The sequence below is a fragment of the Entelurus aequoreus genome, linkage group LG16 (assembly GCF_033978785.1).
Source record: "Entelurus aequoreus isolate RoL-2023_Sb linkage group LG16, RoL_Eaeq_v1.1, whole genome shotgun sequence".
In the NCBI taxonomy this organism is placed as follows: domain Eukaryota; kingdom Metazoa; phylum Chordata; class Actinopteri; order Syngnathiformes; family Syngnathidae; genus Entelurus; species Entelurus aequoreus.
Genome location: NC_084746.1, coordinates 23,317,546 through 23,338,860, shown reverse-complemented (window position 1 = coordinate 23,338,860; position 21,315 = coordinate 23,317,546). Strand labels below are relative to the sequence as shown.

General features: G+C 41.9%; 1 protein-coding gene and 1 non-coding gene across 6 annotated transcripts in view; both read left to right on the top strand.

Annotated features, from left to right (window-relative positions):
* ndrg4 (NDRG family member 4) overlaps nucleotides 1-12,875 on the top strand; it is a 98,876-nt gene extending 86,001 nt beyond the window's left edge. For 3 of the 5 annotated variants that reach the window (XM_062022417.1, XM_062022419.1, XM_062022420.1), the window contains 5 exons: nucleotides 1,022-1,069; nucleotides 2,470-2,505; nucleotides 2,585-2,636; nucleotides 2,781-2,819; nucleotides 5,851-12,875. In XM_062022417.1, the coding sequence (XP_061878401.1) occupies nucleotides 1,022-1,069; nucleotides 2,470-2,505; nucleotides 2,585-2,636; nucleotides 2,781-2,819; nucleotides 5,851-6,005 (330 nt within the window). In that variant the 3' untranslated portion in view covers nucleotides 6,006-12,875. The remainder of the gene's footprint in view (nucleotides 1-1,021; nucleotides 1,070-2,469; nucleotides 2,506-2,584; nucleotides 2,637-2,780; nucleotides 2,820-5,850) is intronic. The other 2 variants (XM_062022418.1, XM_062022421.1) reach the window with 1 other exon arrangement.
* An 8,066-nt stretch (nucleotides 12,876-20,941) lies between these two features.
* Nucleotides 20,942-21,015, top strand: trnan-guu (transfer RNA asparagine (anticodon GUU)). The gene has a single exon. It is a non-coding gene; the product is annotated as a tRNA-Asn (tRNA).
* Nucleotides 21,016-21,315: the final 300 nt, after the last annotated feature.

Sequence of the window (21,315 nt, the reverse complement as noted above, 5' to 3'; positions counted from 1 at the left end):
TATGTTAAATTATGTATGTTAAATATATACTTATGCTAATAAACACAGTTTGATAATTAGATGAAATAATGTTAATGTTGACTCAGTAAGTTAAATATATAATTGTGTCCTGTCATTTATCTTTTTGTCACTGCAATAAACTGCACATTTTAGTTATTAATTAAGTTATAAACGATGATTAGCTGATTCAAATGTTCAATCATTTGACAGCCCTAGATTTTGTTTAATAGTTTATCTGCTGTGCTAATTAGCATGTATGTTTTGACCACATAAAGTATACTATCCCACTATTGTCATGTCTGTGTGATCATGTTTTGTTTTAGTCATGTTCGGTTTTGTTTTTGGACTCCTTGTGCACTTTTGTTTGTGTTGTCACCATAGTAACCCATTAGTTTTCACCTGTCATGTCACTATTTAAGCCTGTCTGTTTCTGTTGTTCGTCCTGGTGACATCCTCTATCATTTCATACCATGCTTCATCTATCCATCCATGCTACTGCTACCCACGAGATTCATGTTTATTATAGTTTATTCTTCATGCCATGCCAAGTAAGTTTTTGTTATTGTTCATAGTTTTTTGCCTTTGTGTATGTCTTTTGTTTTCATAGTCAAGTTTTGTACTTCCGCCATTGTGCGCGCCTTTTGTTTATTCTTTTTTTGAGTGTTAATATTAAATCATGTATCTAAATTCACGTCTTGCCCGTGCCAACTTTCCGTTGCCTTCTGGAAAAACAAATCCCAAGGACCGAGTCCTGACAACTATAAACTAGAACATAATTAGTTAATAAGCAGGCGCTACCTCCCAATAGTAAACAAAAAGCTCTGAATACAGAATCAGTCCCAAAATGATCCTTATCCCATTTTTGATGTTTAATGAAAGTTTCATGAAAGAGCGATGTTGCTAACTAACTGAAAAACGAACGATTCCGTAACCTCCTGGCTGAAGTGATGATGTATTTCTGCAAGTCTATTTCAGGCATGGAGTTGATCTGTTGTAACTTTTTGCTGTATTTATTCTCCAGGTGGAGTGTAACTCCAAACTTGACCCAACCAACACCACTTTCCTCAAGGTAATGATTCATTACTAGGAAATGGGGAGAAGAGCAAATAATAGACATTTTGAAAGTGTTTGGGCTTGTTTCAATCATTCTCACAACTATTTGGGAGGACACGGTTTCAATTTCAGCCTGATTTTAAGCATTTTTTTTCTTTTTTGTCCATTTTTAAGATTGATCATGTAGTGTTTACTTTATCGAACAGGATGACAGTGCACTTATTTTATTGTGGGTCAACAAGCCGGACTAATTAACAATGCTAAATTAGGGCAGGAGGTTTGTACTTAAGTACAATTATTTAGAAACTGAAAAATCAAGTTGTGAAGTTGCATTTTGAAAAATATATCAGTGTATTCTAAAAAAAAAAATAAGTACACACTATGGTTGTCCCGTTACCAATAATTTGGTACGGGTACCGGTTCTAAAATGTATGTCGATACTTTTCGATTCTTTTCCAAATAAAGGGAACTACGAAAAAGTGTACATTTTGGCTGTATTTTAACAGAAAATCTTGCAATACAATAAACATATGTTTCCTATTGCACTCAAAGAACAATTTTAGAAGGTTAAACACATATTACAAATAGTCTGACATAATCAATGATAAGCTTAGAATAGAATAAAAAATCTTTATTTACATTATATTAAATGCTTCATGATTTATGGTTGCCAATACTGGTCTGTGCTTTAAGAAAAATACAATTATTAGTAAGTACTAAAAACAAAACTATGGATAAATGTACACAGATAAGCCATGTAGCAGGTAAAACACACATCTGTTAAAGATAAAACACAAATTGTCGCAATTTGTTACCAAATTGCACTAGTTGATGTTAGATGGGCGGTCTTAACTCCGCTAATATTTGGCATCAAGCCAAGCAGCTGTGTGCGCGTCTACGTATCTACATGTTATATATCTACATGTTATGTACGCCACAAAGCGGCGTTTAGATAAAAGAACGGTAGCGGTACTTTTCAAAGGCAGTATAGTACAGATTTCAATCAATTAGTATCGCGATACTTTCTTACTTACTTTCCAAACAACCCTAGTGCACACCATTTGTTTTAGGTTGATTACAAGTATGATTCACTCTGGTCAATCTTTTAACTAAATACATTATTTAATTATTTTTTTAACTTTCATATATTTTGATATTTCAGCTTGAAGCTTCTCTATTTTTTTTAGATTCAAATCTTATTCTTTACACTTTCAAAATGCTTAAAAATCAGATTACAATTACACGTACCTTAACACTCCTAATGAATACAAATATCTTTTTGACAATAAACTTTTGTATTTGTACTTCGAGAGATGCCCATTTATCTGAGTGAAGAGAAATAAATGAAATGTTTGATGTCAGTCGTTAATATGGTGGATCTTCAGATATCATGAATTTGCTTCATTGGCCCCACAGATGGCTGACTCTGGTGGACTCCCCCAGCTGACACAGGTAACACTTTTCTCACTAAGTCTTATCAAAATGTTTTTATTTTTAACAGTCTAATGTGAATATGTTGCTTTTTTTACAGCCTGGGAAGCTCACTGAGGCGTTTAAGTACTTCCTACAAGGAATGGGCTACAGTAAGTATCCAGCAGGGAGATGTGATGACTATATTTGAAGTATATGGATGCATCATTTTAGAAAAACATGACAGGAGTATTTTATGCCGAGACACATGAGTTGTAATAATATTGTTAATTGTCTTCCTCACCGCATTCTCTCAGTCGCTTCAGTGAAGGATCGGAGGTTGAGTGGAGGGCCAGGTACTTTCTCCCCCCCCCCCCCCCCACATTTACTAAATACACCTTTAGCCTTTACTGCTGCCCTGTATGATTAGCTTTTTGTTTCTTTAATCAATACGATGTTTTAATATTCCTGGCATTTGCAAGACTAAAAGGCCCTCCATTTTGAAATGTTGACCGACATATTTTTTCCCGCAATGAAAAAATATAATATTCTTTCTTTGTTTCCCCTCATTCCTTTTGCATCTTCAAAAGTGTGCTTTGCATGGCCCTCTCCTAGCTTTGGCAAGGCCGTGTTAATTGCATTCATAACTAACGGTCACCCTTTGAAATAAGCTGCATTGCAACAAGCATACTATATGGATACTACAGTACTTATGTTTACTATACTACATGTAGACAGCATGTCTACGTAGTAAATCTGTGCATATGTAGCCATGGTCCATGGTGTGTGTGTGTTAAAGGGGAACTGCACTTTTTTGGAAGTTCGTTCACAATCATTATCAAAGACATGACGACGGATGGATTTTTTGAAATGCATTCTAACTACTAAATAAACGTGAAATAAAAGTCCGCTCAGTTGAGCCAATGGGAGCTCCACTATACTCCAATTACATTTTGTGACTTGAATATTAACCAAGTATTAGTGATATTGTTATTATAAGCGCTAACGCAGACAAAGTATTTATAGCGGCACTGTGATAACAAGCGTGTGTACAATTTCGACATGATCGACTGTTGAGGGGTTTCCTTGCTTACTTGCTCGTCAAACTTTATCGTAGATCAGGGGTGCTCATTACGTCGATCACGAGGTACCGGTCGATGGCGGAGGGTGTGTCAGTAGATCGCCAGCCAGGCATTAAAAAATAGACCTCAAAATTATCGATCTTGCAACCTTCACGAAGACTTAACTTTTGTCACTTGATTGACATTCACGGCACCCGAGGGTCTTGTGAGATGACGCTGGCTGCTGCCAGATCATTATTAAGAAAAAATGACCGACAGGAAGGCGAGAAACACTTTTTATTTCAACCGTACCTCCCGTCAAAACTCTAAAGACCGACTGCACAGTTCCTGTCTTCACAATAAAAGTGCTGCTCCATCCTGCCTACGCTAACAAAATAAGAGTCAGAAAGCTAGCGCATACAAGCTAGCAAGCTATGGAGTCAAGCTATGGAGTTTGCCATCAATGTATTTCTTGTAAAGTGTATAAAAAGGAGTATGGAAGCTGGACAAATAAGATGCCAAAAACCAACCACTTTCATGTGGTATTGGACAGAAAAGAGGACTTTTTTGTCCTCCATTTCAAAAGGTGGACGTTATCAGAACTACTGTCTGATTCCAATCAATGCAAGTAATCAGAATCAGGTAATACACCAACTTATATTCGTGTCTTCATTAAAGAAAGGAATGTATTATCATTAAACACCTTCAACTTGTTAACAGAAACATAATCTTTAATTCATAAATAAATAAATATAAATTATATATATGAATGAGGTAGATCCCCTCGACTGAAAAGTAGCTCACCTGCAGAAAAAATGTGGGCACCCCATTTACTTTCCACTCACCTGGAAAGTAAATGGCTGAGGACGTACTCCGACAAGTTGGTACACTTTGACAGCCATTTAGGTCCTCGAAATGGTGAGAACGACACGAAAAGACGCTTGGTCCTCAAATTCATCCTGCGGGGCAGACGGCATTAAAAGTTGTCTAATTGTGATTCATCCAAAATCACAAACATCTGAGTGTCCAGAGTTTTGCTCGTATCCTCCAATATTTGATGTACCTTGAACGGCTACCAGCATCTACAAATTTGTCGATACACCAGGACAACGCTTACTCCAATCAGCAGATGTTCTATTATCAAAAGCAAAATAGCGCTCACAGTTGAGTTTTAGTCTTGATAAATCACACTGTATGTGCTAAATAATTATATTTGCATTTTCTCCTCCCAGTATTGTGAGAGTTCTGATTATCAACATATATTCTGCATATTCATAAAGACAGACACGCTAAAAAGATCGCACTCCTTATTCTGCTCACATAAGAGAGACGCAATCCTCTGCACACTAGTTTAGTAGATCAGCTTTGCGTGTGCTACCAAGTTTGCACATGTTTTAATACACCCAAACCATTAGTAGATCAGGCTATTTGTTTTCTTCTTCAGACAGGACATGAGAATAATCCTATTTACATGATGCAGAGGAACTACTCAAGGCAAAAAACTCAAGTGCCTGATCATATATCATATATTTCTTTACTTCTTGTTATAATACACATCACAGTAACACAATATTAATAATGCCTTTTGTAGCAAATGGGGCTTACATTACGATAAGAAGTATTGTTCCACAATCCAAGTGAGATGGTTATTATTAAAAAGTGCTCTTCAAGAAAATAAAAGCCAACTTCTCCAGTCACATGTTCCTCACAATGCTTTTGTTTGGAGACAGATTTCTACGGCTAGTGTAGGCTCCGGCAGTTAAATGGGAATGTTTTAAGTTCTCCAAGTGCATGACTGCGGCGGAGAGGAAGGCTCTGCAGAGGCTGCACAGAAGACCGTGGGAAGCAGCCTTCCCAACACCTCAGAACTTTACACACAGAGATGCAAAGGTGGGCCCTCAGCATCATGAAGGACTCCACTCACCCTCACACAAGCTATTTCAACAACTCCCCTCAGGCAAGCGGCTGCGGAGCAAAAGGAGTAAAACCACCAGACTCAGAGACAGCTTCTCTCTTGTCAGACTGCTGAATGCTAGCCGAGCTCCATAGTCTTCCTCTCCATTTATCTACTTATTCCACACAGCATTCTTAGCCGGCTAATCTTGGTCCTTCCTCTTGTTAAGTGCCTTATGTTATATGCTATTTATTAATGTTTTTCTTAATACTTGCTGGAACCTGAGTCAAAAGTAAAAATGTCATACCGTACATGTGCAAATGTGTACGGGTATGACACATACAGCTCCTTGAATACTTGAATCCATATAAGTACCGTGAAGCACTGACACACAAGTCATCGTTATTTATTCTACCATCCTTTTTCTCTCAGTGCCCTCCGTCAGTATGACCCGCCTGGCTCGCTCCCGGACCGCCTCCCTGACCAGCGCCAGCTCCTTGGAAGGGTCGCGCTCTCGGGCCTGCGTCCACTCTGACAGCACGGAGGGTGTCGGCTCCGTTGCCCATACCATGGAGGTGTCCTGCTGAAGTGTCAGAAAAGGAAAGGTGGTGAAAAGGGTATTGACGACGTGATGATGGTGGCAAAGACAGGCCTCGCTGTTTTTGTGTACAGTATGTCCTTCAGATGCTTTGCTACGGTGTCACATAGCATATGATGTACTTGCTAATACCCACCTGAAACTCAACCCTGTTGGCCAGCACTTACACTTTTACTTTGACTATCTGGTGTTTGTGTTGGTAACTGTCTACTCATTGTACCCCCTCCTCAAACCCCTCAATCACAACCAGCAATATTCCATATTGACCTGCTGATGAGCAAATGTGATGAATGCAGGGTGTTGCATGTAACGAAGCCCACATGCAGACACAAAAAGGGCTTTTGTTTAAGACTCCGCCGATAGCTCCTTGAGCAAGTGGAGCTTTATTAGCAAGCATGCAACAGAATCAAATTTTAGCCATTTTTCTCCCATGTGCCAGTCAGTTTTAAAGTCCTTGATCCAAAGTTTGGCTCCTTCGCACACATGTATCGTATAGATTGGGCTACTAGTGACTACGGCCATAGCTAACATTTGGTTAACCCTGACATTGGAAGAGACTAACATTTTTCGACAGATTCCTAAAAACAATAGAGTGCTGCTATATAGCGGGTCTTTGATTAGCTTTTTGTCGTAAGTCCTTGAAAACAGCAGCTTTTGGGTGCACTTCAGATCTCTTGGACAACCCCATTTGTCATTGGGACCACTTGGGTTCTTTAGGGACCTTCCCCAAACCCTTCCTGAGCCAGAATGGGTTTCATTCGAAAATTGTAGATACGAAGTAAAAACGAACTAGTTTTAGGGTTGGAAAAAAAGTACCTTTTACCTGTGAGATAGGACGGATCTAGTCTGAGCGCTTAGTACCGGATCAAAAGTATGTATCCTCTACAGACAAGATTGGTTTCACTCTCCAGTTGAAGCCTGGTTTATACTCCTACATCACGTAGCGGGCGCCAGCGTACCCTCCCGCAAACCCGCAGAGCTGTGATTGGTCAGCTTTTGCCGAGGAGGGAACCTATTCACAGGAGAGCAGACATTGTGCTACAAACACAAATTACTCTCGAAAATAAAGCAACAGTGATTGAACATTTGCATGCAAACTGATATTGTGTAGTTAATATCTCGATGTGCTGTAAAAATAATTACAGAATGTGTAGTTTTTCAGCATGTTATGTTGTAGCGCCCAGAACAGGTCACACAAAGTACGATGTTTTTTTTAACTTTTATTGTCAATCTTGTGCTAACAGCAGGTTCAATTGCAACATATATTATTTCTCGTGCACACACGTCTTTTATTTTCAGACACAAAATTTTGTTTTCGTCAATCATCTTTCAGGCATGGTACATTCACAAACATGAGCTCTAAACATCGATAACACATGCACATAAACATTAACATCAGTTAGTTATTGCAATCGTTGTTTAACATTTTTGTTTATTGTAAATTACATAGCTCTCTCTCCAATGTCACGAACGGCCGAATAGCGATGCAAATTTGCCCGTTCTCTGCCTGTCCACCTTCGGGAACATCTTCTCTTCAAGTTCCGAAGCATTGTGAACATTAAAAGTGACCGTTGTTTCAAAATAATTAGTTCCAGCTCCAACGTTAAAGTGGATGTCACTTCAGACGCCATTATTTACAAGTTCCAAACCACTACTACGCGCACTCTCTTTCTCATCTTTCTTTCTCATGAAGATAGTCAACAAGAATGGCAGTTGCTCACACAGAAAACACTGCTCCCTAGGGTTTTGGAAGAGAATTGCCAGTTACACGCCAGCCTCCATGGATGAGCTGTAAACAAAGTACAGGGGAACGCAAGCTACGTGACACGATAATATATATCAGCTTTAAGCCAGAGAGCATGAACTAATGAAGCCTCTCTTTTAAGATAAACTAAGCAGTCCAGTTGAGATTCATTCTCGGAAAGTTTGGTCACGCACCATCATAATTTCAGCTGTGATTAAACTTGTCATTTTTGGTCCTGTTAAAACGCACCAGGTTAAAATTTGGTCAAGCGTGACTGCAATCTACGGTAATTTAGAATTGTACCAAACAAGCGGATCAAGACCGGGTCTTGGTTTGCTTGTGCTGCAGTGTCAACGCCAATTATACCAGTTGCACCAAAAAGCTGGTCTCACCAGGTGAGACCAGGCTGTGGTTAGTAAAACCCAACTGAACGCTGAGGTTACATCGAAATGACACCATAGAAGCAATAGTCCTGCAATCGTTGTTTTGGATGAGAAGCGTCAAACAATGTTCACTTCACATACGTCATCCAATCAAGGCACAGCTTTTTGCAAATGCTATAATCCGCATTATTTAGTCCAGACAAAAACACATGCGTCAACGCAAACGCTAAAGTTTGGTCAGATTACCAAACTACAAGTCTGAATGCACCCTAAGAGTGTGATGGCAAGAGGCGGTCAACAAAGTATGGTAAGAAAACACTGTCAGGTGGAAGATAAAAGGGGGGTAATAGTAAAAGGAAGAAAACTTTGACACAGGGCGCAGAAAGTGGAGGTCGATAAAGACCGGCAATTGTTTTGAAGAACCCTAAATGTACGATCCGGCGTCTTCCTGCTGCAGCCGCTGCTAAAGAGAGGCACTACTTGCCTAGTGCCCGTGGGTGTGCCTCGTTGTCTGGTCTAATGGGGTAATAAGTCAGGGCATCTGGAGTGGAAACGAAAACAGTACTTGGCACATTTGAGTGTCTGTCTTTGCTCGTCACTATTTTCGCCCAGAATTTGACACGAGAGCAGAACACAGCCAAGTGTATGAATACTGCTTAGTATTCTGTTCTGTGTACTAACACATACCCAGAACCGCTTTAAGCTCCACTTGGTAAAGCTAACAGTATTTATTGAGTCATATTCTTTTTTCTTTCCTAACAGCTTAGGCCAAATATTTATTTCAACTTGATATAAATAAATACAAGTTTCCTTATTTTACCACTATCTCATCCCTTTCAAGCCTGTGCCATTCTGCTAGAAAAAGACCCTGAAAACAATAACCATTGAGTGTGCATGTACAAGATATACTTGGATGAAGTTGGGCTGTGAAAGAAAATACTTTGAAGGTTAGTGTAGATTTAAAAATGTACATATATTTACTTTAAAAGTTGTAGTTATAGAGCAATGACACCTGTAGTGTTGGAAGGGCTTAGTGTTAGCTTTCAAATGCTGCTAAGTTTCTTACATTATTGTTTTGTTTAATGAAATGATTAATGTCATACTGTATGCTTCTCTCTGACGGCTTGCTTGTTTTGAAGTGCATGTGCTTGGAATTGTCTTCTGTTTTCATGAAATTAGTGCAGGTGAGCTTTTAGCGGACATTCTCCCGGTTATGTGGATGTTTTGCATGTGTGTATTCATACAAGTGTTGTACTGGGGACCGAAGTGTTGAACAGCTTAAATACACATAATGGGCCTGATCTACTAAGATCCAAATACCATGAGCTAAACAGCATGAGCAAACTATAAAATTGCGTGTACCATTCGTGGGCATGTTGCGTGTGATCTAGTAAGACTGCATGTAGAATAGAAAAGTGGTGCAGACCGTCTTATTTAAATTAGGTTTTTGCGTGTACTATGTGGCTTTCACCACAGAGACACTCGATCATTTACTGCAGTCATGCAGTGCATCTACAATGGAAACCATTTTTTCCCCTTGTTTTTACCACGCTGAAGTTGCGCTTGAGGGAGAGTCTGGCACTAACGGCGAGTGTGCGCTCCAGAATCCAGATGCAAGAAAATGTATATTGCAAGAATGTTTTTTTCACATAGAAGATATGTCAATAATATATCTGCCAGCAGACACCAAAATGCATCAATTGAATTTGTTAGTGATATTAGTGAATATTAGTGATTAAACAATATGTCTAATATATACTGTATTTTTTTGACAGTCTGTTAACAAGTATATGAAGGACAGAGCTGCTGCGCATTTGCCTCGGTTCTCATAGCCGTCAGCATGTGCAAACTGAGAAAGTTTGCACATACTTTTTTCAGATGTGCTAAATAAAGACGCGAAATAGAACCCACCGTTGAGTTTTAGTCTTGATAAATCACACTGTATGTGCTGAATATTTATATTTGCATTTTCTCCTCCCAGTATTGTGGGAGTTCTGATTATCAACATATATTCTGCATATTCATAAAGACAGAATAAATAGATTGCAATCCTTATTTTGCTCACATAAGAGAGACACACTCATCTGTACACAGGTTTAGTAGATCAGCTTTGCGTGTGCTATCAAGTTTGCACATGTTTTAATGCACCCAAACCATTAGTAGATCAGGCTCTTTCTTTTCTTCTTCTTCAGACAGGACAGGAAATAGTTCATGAGAATAATCCTATTCACATGATGCAGAGGAACAAGTTTAAGTGGACTTAGGCAAACAAACTCATCAAGTCCTGTTCCACCTGTAACCAGTGCCTGCTTAGGTCCACATTGATATACATTGCCAACATAAAATGTCGGAGCTAAATTAGTGAATTCTATGGCAAATTGTCGGTTAATGTTGACGTGTGTTGTAGTATTGTTAACATTGTTGTCTTTATTTCTTGTGCATTTTTGCAAAGCAGATAGGCGGTTATTACTTTCGAAGTTTTTTCACAGCAAATGTGCAAGCTCGTACTCATGTTGACCTAACTAGGCCACGTTGTACAATCTGTGCATGTTTTATTTGTATTTCCCAGCATGGAGACGCTATTGAAGACAATTGTCATGGTCTCATTTAAGCGTCTCTGAAAAGGTTAGTTTAAAGTGTGTGATGTTACTGAGAGCACAGTGTGTGCGTGTGTTAGTGTCAGTCTCATAGTAACTTAGTCTAGAGTCGTACTTAGCGAGGTGTAAATGCATGTGCATGCAATCTTAGGGATGGTAGCTTGTGGCTAGTGTAGCGTTACGGTGTTACTAGTTATATAGAGCCATGAATGCATGGATACCATCAAGAACTTCAGTGCATGCTAGAAAATCTGTTTTGGTCTCTAACATGACAATCACATTCTGATCCAAACCAAACAAGACCAACAGGACTGGAGTCGGACTAGGTCACTCCAACTCCTGCTCTCTTTGCTCTGTGGCCACCAAAGAAATATACACTAACCTGTCTTAGCTGTACACAAGCTAAACATAAACTCAAAATGCTGTTGTACCTCTGACTTACAGGTTGTTTTTTTTGGATATGAACTGTCTCTCAGCTAATTACACTTTGGGTTACAAGCGTACCTCTCACTAGTTTACGTAGCGAATGCCACAGTGAACCCTGTAATATCCAATTAAACTTGTATCCCAAGGTACCACTGTATTGCAGTATCATAGAATAATAATATTAAAAATGATAAATAATAAGCTAATTTGTAACCAACAACAGCAACACAAAGCTGAGATGCAGGCTGTTTTACAAATCATTTAATACCTAAGTGTCAAAGTCAAGGCCCCTAGGCTTTGAATTATCTATGACCCCCGGGATGATATTTGATTAGTATTAGAACCGGCTCGCAGGCCACAGCCGCCTGCTGCTGTTTTGCACGCACCAATACTACACCAGTGTTAGCGCTAGGAATTTTCAAAATGGGGTCTCAGGGACCCTATCAAGTCATAAAAATGGGGTCCCACAGTAAATTTTTGGGGTCAAACTTTTTTGTAACTGTTTTGAAAACAAATGATATATGTATGCATTATCTTGTTATATCTCACATTCTATATTGTGTTTTGGAAAAAGGTTGTCATAAACGTTAATTCATAAAAATTAAAAAAAACAATACAAAAGAAAACAAATGTATTCAGTTATAAATATTCATTCACTTTCTTCTTTTCTTCATGGATCTAAACTTTTTTTTTCCTAGATTTTTATTGTAATGTTTTCAGAATGTGTATGTTCTATTTTTGGCCAAAGTAAGACAAAGAAAACAATCTGAAGTTGTCCTTATTTCTTAGTTTTAATGCCATGATTTTAATAGTCCGGCCGTAATGTGCACAGATTTTCCCCCATGCGGCCCCTGAGCTAAGATGAGTCTGACACCAATGACTTAATACTATATCTCTATTGATTAGCCTTTTTATAAAATGGAAACAAGTTGTAATAGCCTTTGATTGTTGGACACCCCACTATACATAGTCATACTCATTAGTCAATAGAATAGTGTTTGTTTGGATGTTTGAAGTGTTAGCTGTGTGCTGTTGCCTGCTCTCATACTGTACGACAATGTTAATATATTTCCGGGTGAAGAATGTTAATTACCATAGTAACTGTCACCTGGAACAAAACCCTGAGCTTTCATGCCAGCAGGGGACATAGCATTCACTTGCTGAGGTGTGCACATCCTTGAGGTGGCCTGGGAGAGGCGGGGCTGTTTTGGAGCCATTTAGGCACCAAGCTCAGAATGTAGGCCAAACCCCAGCCATCTTGAAAAAAAATAAAAAGATTTCCCTAAATAAAAAAAGGTGCCCCGACTCTCACAGGCGAACCCGGTTGCATCCTAAAGGGCTATCAACTGAAGTCACTATTATACAAATGTTTGTGGTCCTGGCCGGACAGGACCGAGAAACAGAATGTGGTTTTGTGAGGGGCAGGTGGCTCAGGTTGTACGGTGGTCTTCTCCCAACCTGTGGTTGTAGTTTCTTGTAGTCTTGTCTTTTAACCGTTTACGTATTTCACCGGTTAGGCCAAGTGTTCCCAAACAAGGTTCTAACTTGCACTATTGGCTGCACTGTATTTGTTTAGCTTGTAGACGTTTGACGTCTTTGAATGTGTACATTGTGGAATATCAGTAAGATTTTGTACCAAAAAATGAATACATGTACGTTTACCATTTAATGCTGAAGCTGTGACATTGTCACAGTTTTTTTTTTTTTTTTTAGAACAATACGAGTGTAACGGAGGCCAGGCAGTGAGGATGTGCCAAGTGTATGTTGGTAAACCTCAGTCCCTAACATCTTAACAGCACAAGGACATCGAGTCGACAGTTAAGCTTGGTACCTTGTGCTCGTGACTCTCATTCGGTGGACCCAGGTTCAAGCCCTAGGTGGAACAAAAGCAGAGGCTGGACCAAGCGGGTTACATTGGTGCCATGACCCGGATGAGAGTGAGGTTTAGGGAGGGTGAGTATAACAGAGGTCAGCCAGTGCGGATGTGCCAGGTCTGCAGTGGGGAATCACTCTCACTTGCACCTTCAGCTTGGTGTCTCGTGCGCTTGACTTTCATTTGGAGGATTCAGGTTTAAACCCCAGGTGGAACCAAAGCAGTGGCTGGTTATATTGGTGCCGTGACCCAGATGAGAGTGAGGTTTAAGGATCTTAGTGTAACGGAGGCCAGTCAGTTCAGCTTTTGCAGGTGTTTGTTGGCTGATAAACGTCACTCCTTAATACCCTTAAGAGCATGCGCTGGACATCGAGTTGACAGCTCTGGCTTTAAGCTTGGTGCCTTGTGCTCTTGACTCTCATTCGGTGGACCCAGGTTCAAGCCCTAGGTGAAACAAAAGCAGAGGCTGCTTCAAATCGTGACCTGGATGAGAGTGAGGTTTAGGGAGGGTGAGTATAATAGAGGCCAGCCAGTGCGGATGTGCCAGGTCTGTAGTGGGGAATCACTCTCACTTGCACCTTAAGAGCCTGCGCTGGGCACCAAGTCGACAGCTTGGTGTCTCGCGCTCTTGACTTTCATTTGAAGGAATCAGGTTTAAACCCCAGGTGGAACCAAAGTAGTGGCTGGTTATATTGGTGCCGTGACCCAGATGAGAGGGAGGTCTAGGGATGTTAGTGTTACGGAGTCCAGTCAGTGCAGCTGTTGCAGGCGTGTGTTGGTTGGTAAACATCAATCCTTAACACCTTAAGAGCTTGCTGTGGACATTGTGTCAAAAGCTCAGCTTTTAAAATTGGCGATTAGCGCTCTCAATACTAGTTCAGACGACCCAGGTTGGGGTTGGACCGAGCGGGTTATACAAGTAGTGTGAAAAAGATTCATTCACGTGAAAAGAGGAGTTAGATGGAAGATAAACACGCAACTATTTGAATCCCAAACTGCCCGGAGGTGGGGGTCTCCTAAATGTGTTTTATCCCTTGTTTGAAGTTCTGTTCAATACATCACCCTCGACCTTACACTCCCACAACCTGCACTTTACTTTACTCCGACACCTGAGCCAACATCCATGATTAGTACCCCGTATCATGAGAGCCAAACTCCAGATGTAAAAGTGGTGATGTTCTGTGAATGACTTTTACTGTTTACACCTCCGTCATCCTTGCACTTTTATTATTCGTACTCCACCAATAGTGCAATCTAGTCTTTTTAATGCTATCAATAAGGTATAAACTCATATTAGTAACGTGATAATGTTCATGTGTATTGAAATATTTGTTCATGTGGATTAATGTTACGGTTCTTCTTACTGCCATTTGTATTGAGCAATAAGTATACTTTTGTGATTCTGTCTTCCCTTTGAGTTTGTTACTATTCACAGTAGACAGATGTTTTCCTGCTTAGTTGTCACATGTGATATCAAGTTGAAATAAGTTTTGTATAAATATACACACATGTACAACATTATATGTCACTGTCTATGTGCTGATCAGGTAACAAGTGATGAATAAAGACTTCCTGCAATCACATTCATTGTACTCTTTATTCTCTTTAGGTGTGTAAGCAGGATATAAAGAGGCAAAATGCTCAGTATGGGTTTATTAAGACTAATATAAATGCGAGTAATGTGCAATGCCACTGATTTTCTTTCCGATCCAATACTTAGTAAAAGTCGGGCTGGTATCAACGATACGGATTCGATACCGATACTTTCAATCAATCAATCAAACTTTATTTATAAAGCGCTTTTCATACATAAAAGAAATACAACGCAAAGTGCTTTACAAAGTTAAAAACAATACCCCGGTGACCCATATCCCCCATTATCACATACGTACACACAGACACAGATACCAAACACACACTCACACAACATACACATATATGCAACTATATGGACAAAATATCAATCAATCAATCAATCAATGTTAACTTATATAGCCCTAAATCACGAGTGTCTCAAAGGGCTGCACAAGCCACAACTACATCCTCGGATCAGATCACACATCAGGGCAAGAAAAAACTCAACCCAATGGGATGACAATGAGAAATCTTGGAGGGGACCCCGAACGTTCTTTGTGCAAATATATCTAGAATGTCTGGTCAAATATAAAATGTTGTGTTTTGCAAGCGTTGTTGCACCTGGGGAATCATCTTCAAACTATTAAAAATCACAAGGCGAAACAATGGTGTTATTCTGCACTGAACGGGTGATCATATTTATATTCAACTCTGACTATAGTGTCTCCTAATAGCCTACAATACATACACTTGCTGTTTTATAATACTGACTGACTCATTCTAATTGCCAGCAATCTTCTTAAATAAACAAATGACAGACTTAAAGGCCTACTTAAATGAATTGTTTTTATTTAAACGGGGATAGCAGATCCATTCTATGTCATACTTGATCATTTCGCGATATTGCCATATTTTTGCTGAAAGGATTTAGTAGAGAACATCGATGATAAAATTCGCAACTTTTGGTCGCTGATAAAAAAAAGCTTTGCCTGTACCGGAAGTAGCGTGATGTCGCAGGTTGAAGGGCTCCTCACATTTCCCCATTGTTTACACCAGCAGCGAGAGCGATTCGGGCCGAGAAAGCAATGAATGCCCCATTAATTTGAGCTAGGATGAAAGATTCGTGGATGAGGAACGTGAGAGTGAAGGACTAGAATGCAGTGCAGGACGTATCTTTTTTCGCTCTGACCGTAACTTAGGTACAAGGGTTCATTGGATTCCACACTTTCTCCTTTTTCTATTGTGGATCAGGGATTTGTATTTTAAACCACCTCGGATACTATATCCTCTTGAAAATTAGAGTCGAGAACGCGAAATGGACATTCACAGTGACTTTTATCTCCACGAAAATACATCGGTGAAGCACTTTAGCTAAGGAGCTAAAGTGATAGCATCATGCTTAAATGCAGATAGAAACAAAATAAATAAGCCCCTGACTGGAAGGATAGACAGAAGATCAACAATACTACTATCAGGAGACACAGAACCAAACACTGGACCTGTAACTACACGGTTAATGCTGTGCCGCCTGTCGAAACCAAGCAATGCTGTTGCTAACGACGCCATTGAAGCTAACTTAGCTACGGGACCTCGTCAGAGCTATGATAAAAACATTAGCGCTCCACCTACGCCAGCCCTCATTTGCTCATAAAAACCCGTGCTCACCTGCGTTCCAGCGATCGACGGTGCGACGAAGGACTTCACCCGATCATCGATGCGGTCGGCGGTTAGCGTCGGATAGCGCGTCTGCTATCCAACTCAAAGTCCTCCTGGTTGTGTTGCTGCAGCCAGCCGCTAATACACCGATCCCACCTATAGCTTTCTTCTTTGCAGTCTTCATTGTTCATTAAAAAAATTGCAAAATATTCACCAACACAGATGTCCAGAATACTGTGGAATTTTGCGATGAAAACAGAGCTGTTTGTATTGGGATACAATGTTTCCCAATACTTCCGGTTCAACCATTGACGTCACGCGCAAACGTCATCATACCTAGACGTTTTCAAGCGGATGTTTCCCGGGATATTTAAAATTGCACTTTATAAGTTAACCCGGCCGTATTGGCATGTGTTGCAATGTTAAGATTTCATCATTGATGTAATATTCATAGCCAATGAAGACCCTATATTGGATGAGTGGCATTTTAATCAGGCATCTGTTTAGGCAACTACATGCTCAAGGTGGCCCGGTAGGGGTCCTGGCTTGGAATGAGGAAGTCAGTAGGGGACACAGCTAACGGTAGAGAAGTTGGATGTAGATGACCTGTTGGAATAAAAACACAACTCAAAGCCTGAAGAAATCGTCCTGCAGTTTATTCCATACATGGGAATATTACATGGTGTCAGAATAGAGGAGCAGAACCGACACTAACATGGAACCAACAGGAGTGCCGTCGCCAGGCATGGATTGGGACTCTCTCGATTTACCGGGAGAATGGAGAAAGTTCAAGCATCATGTTGGACTGATGTTTTCCGGCCCGCTACAAAGCAAAGGTGAAGCGGAAAGATGCAGCTATTTACTCCTGTGGGTAGGAGAGAAAGGGCGAGACATTTTTAATACGTGGGTCCTGACTGCGGAGGAAGTAAATGTACTGACAGGGTACTACGCCCGTTTTGAAGCATATATAACACCCAAAAAGAACACAATATTTGCTAGGTATAGGTTCCAGGAAAGAGTGCAGGGACCTAGTGAATCATTTGAGCAATTCGTGACCGGATTGAAGCTGCTAGCAAAGGATTGTGATTATGCGAACAAGGATGAGATGGTCAGAGACCGCGTTGTGTTTGGGATATATTCAGCTAAAGTGAGAGAAAAACTCTTAAACGTTGGATCTGAGTTAACGCTAGACAAAGCCATAGATATAGTTAGATCACATGAGCTAACCCAGACGCAGACTAAGGCTCTCAGCGGAGTCACCAGTAGCCCGCGTGAACAGCAGCTAGTACATGCAGTACACTGGCGCGCATCAAACGGTGCCGCAGAGAAAACAGAAAACATGCGAGTGAGTGATAGAGGCGCAAAACGGACAAGGAACTGTGGCTACTGTGGTAATAAATGGCATAGGAACTTAGACGACTGCCCAGCTAAAGGAAGACAGTGTGCTAAATGCTCAAAACTAAATCATTTTAGTGCTGTTTGTAAATCTAGCCAGTACACCAGGAAGACAGTGCATGAAGTAAGCCAAAGCCCTGAGTCAGATACAGACAAATTCTTTGTAGATGCAGTGCAGAGAGAGCGTGTTGCAGAAGTAGAGCAGGCTTTTGCATGTATTGAAATGGGCAAGCAGGGAACAGAGCTGAGGTTTAAGCTAGATACTGGGGCCCAGGTGAACATAATTCCTCTGAGAGAGTACCACAGCCTGAAACAGGAGTCTAAGCTTCAACCCACCACACGCAGACTGACAGGCTACGGGGGAGAACAGCTAAAAGTAAAAGGCACATGCACAATAAATTGCAAATATAAAGCATGCTGCATGATGTTGGACTTTTACATCGTAGAAACGCAAGCACCCCCTGTGCTAGGTCTACAAGCATGCCTGGACATGGATCTCATCAAGTTAGTGCTGTCAGTCACTGCGCCGCCGCCGCTTGAGAAAAAGACAGTGATGGAGGAGTTTAGTGACGTGTTCAAAGGGATCGGATTATTTCCCGGGGAATGCAAAATCCACCTGGACCCGAACGCAATACCCGTGGCGGCCCCTCCAAGAAAGCTTCCACACAAGTTACGCTGTCAACTAAAGGTAGAGCTACGGGAGATGGAGAACACACACATCATCGCCAAGATAACTGAACCAACAGAGTGGGTAAATCGGCTAGTGGTCGTCGAAAAACCACGGACAGGCAAGCTCAGAGTATGCCTGGACCCTAGAGACTTGAACAAAGCCATTATGCGCCCGCACTACCCACTACAACACTGGAGGACATCACGTCTGAGCTAGCCGGAGCGCGCTACTTCAGTGTAATGGACGCCCGCTCAGGATATTGGGCCATCAAACTGTCAGAGGAATCGTCCAAACTCGCAACGTTCTGCACGCCGTTCGGGCGTTACCGATTCCTGCGGTTACCATTTGGACTCATCTCAGCACAGGACGAATTTCAGCGGAAAATAGACAAAACCTATGAGGGCCTTGACGGCGTACTCGCAATCGTTGACAACATCCTCATTTACGGAGCGACCAGGGAGGAGCATGACAGAAGGCTCCGTACTATGCTGCAGAGGTCACGGGAGAGAGGAGTCCCGCTCAACCCGGAAAAGAGCACTGTCGGAGCCACTAAAGTAAGTTACTTCGGGCATCGGCTCACAGCAGACGGTCTCAAGCCAGATCCAGAGAAAGTATCCGCCATCAAGAACATGGAGCCGCCAAAGAACCGGGCAGAGCTAGAGACTGTGCTAGGCATGGCCAACTACCTGGCCAAGTTTGCCCCCTGCCTCTCCGAGGTGAACGCGCCCATGCGACAGCTGCTGAAGCAATCCAGCGAGTTCCTGTGGGACAAACAACAGGACGCAGCGTTCCAGAAGATGAAAGATGTGCTCACCATAGAACCGGGCCTAGTCTTGGCCTATTTCGATCCGGAGAAACCTCTCAGTCTACAGGTGGATTCTTCGAAGTACGGGCTCGGAGCCGTGCTGCTCCAAGAGGGCAGACCCATCAGCTATGTGTCCAAATCACTTTCAGACAGTGAGATCAACTATGCGCAAATAGAGAAAGAAATGTACGCAATACTTTTCGGCTTCAAACGTTTCCACCAATACGCCTACGGACGCCACGTCCTGGTGGAATCAGATCACAAGGCACTCGAGTCGATTCTGAAGAAGCCCCTTGCTGCAGCCCCTCCGAGGCTACAACGTATGATACTCCAGCTCCAAAAGTATAGCTTCACAATCGAACACCGTCCTGGGAAGGACATCCCGTTCGCCGACACACTCTCCAGAAAATCCCTAATCTCCCACGGCAACGACAACCTTAGTGAAGGAATGGACTGGCAGGTGCACATCGTGTACCACAGCTTGCCGGTGAGTGACCCTAAACTGAAAGAGATTGCAGCAGCTACAGAGAATGACACACAGTTCAGGCAGCTGAGCCAGGTGATACTGGACGGATGGCCGGAGAAAATAAAACAATGTTCCCAGAGTGTGTCTGCGTTCTGGAACCACCGGGACGAGCTGTCAAAAACGAATGGAATTATTAACAAGGGAGAGAAGATCGTCATTCCAGCCAGCCTCAGAGAGGAGATGCTGTCAAAAATCCATGCTGGACATATGGGAATGGAGAAATGCAAACATAGAGCCAGGAACATCATGTTCTGGCCAGGGATGAGCAAAGACATAGAGGTCATTGTGGAGCAATGCTCTGTCTGCCAAGAACGACGCCCAGCAAATGCCAAGGAACCCATGATACCACACCGGATCCCGGACTGGCCCTGACAAGTAATTTGAACGGATCTCTTCATGTGGAACAACCAGGACTACCTGGTAACTGTCGACTATTACAGTCGTTTCTTTGAACTAAACTAACTCACGAGCACCACGTCAACCGCAGTCATTCACAAGCTCAAGGCAAGTTTCGCCAGACACGGCATCCCAGAGACCTTGGTCTCAGATAACGGCCCCCAGTATTAATCCAAGGAGTTTGAGTCCTTCACAAAGTCATGGGAGTTCAGGCACGTCACATCGAGCCCATTTTTCCCACAGAGTAATGGCCTCTCAGAGAAAACAGTACAGACCGTCAAAGCTCTCATGGACAAGGCCAAAACCGATGGACGAGACCCATATATCAGTCTTTTAGAATATCGAAACACACCAGTCGACAATTTCAAATCACCAGCACAGTTGCGGATGAGCCGCAGGCTACGCTCCGTCCTGCCAATCACCGACCAGCAGTTGCAACCAGAGATCGTCAGTCACCAAGAGGCACATGCAACGCGAGTACAGAGACAGCAATATCAAAAGAGATACTTCGACAGGTCAAGCAGGCCACTACCACCACTACGCAGTGGAGAGCCCATCAGACTCCAGGAACAGGGGCACTGGAAGCCAGCAGTGGTCGTGCAGCCTGCTAACACCGAACGATCATACATCATCCGCACTCCAGAGGGACAGGTGTATCGCCGTAACCAGAGACACCTCCGAAGCACCAAAGTACACCACTCTCACCCACCTAAACCGACCTCATACTCACCTGACGACAACACACCGGAAGAAAACCACACACCTTTCACACACAAGCGAAGAAATGGAATTGCCTGCTTCGCATGCACCAGACATCGTGACATCGTAACATTAGATTTTATAATTTTTGGGGAAGTAATTATTCACGTAAACCAGTCAGTCTCTGTGGCGCAATCGGTCAGTGCGTTTGGCTGTTAACTGAGAGGATGGTGGTTCAAGCCCACCCAGGGACGAAATCTTGACATGAGCACGGTGGTCCGAGGGTTTTCTTGTACGGCCCATGTCCTTCTCTAAATTTACAAAAAAGTTTCTAGTTAAAACATGTGCCACGTTTGCAACATAACTTTCAAGCCATGCTTGTTTAAACTAATGTAAATTACTGATAATCAATGCTATCGCCTCAAAATGGCTATCATTAATTCAGTGTAGGGTTATAGACATCGAGTTGAAATCCCATGCTGTTCCAGGCGCTGTATCTGTCAGTCAAGGTGCCTCTTTGTTAAATAGGAGTTGTTGGGCTCAAATCCCGTCAG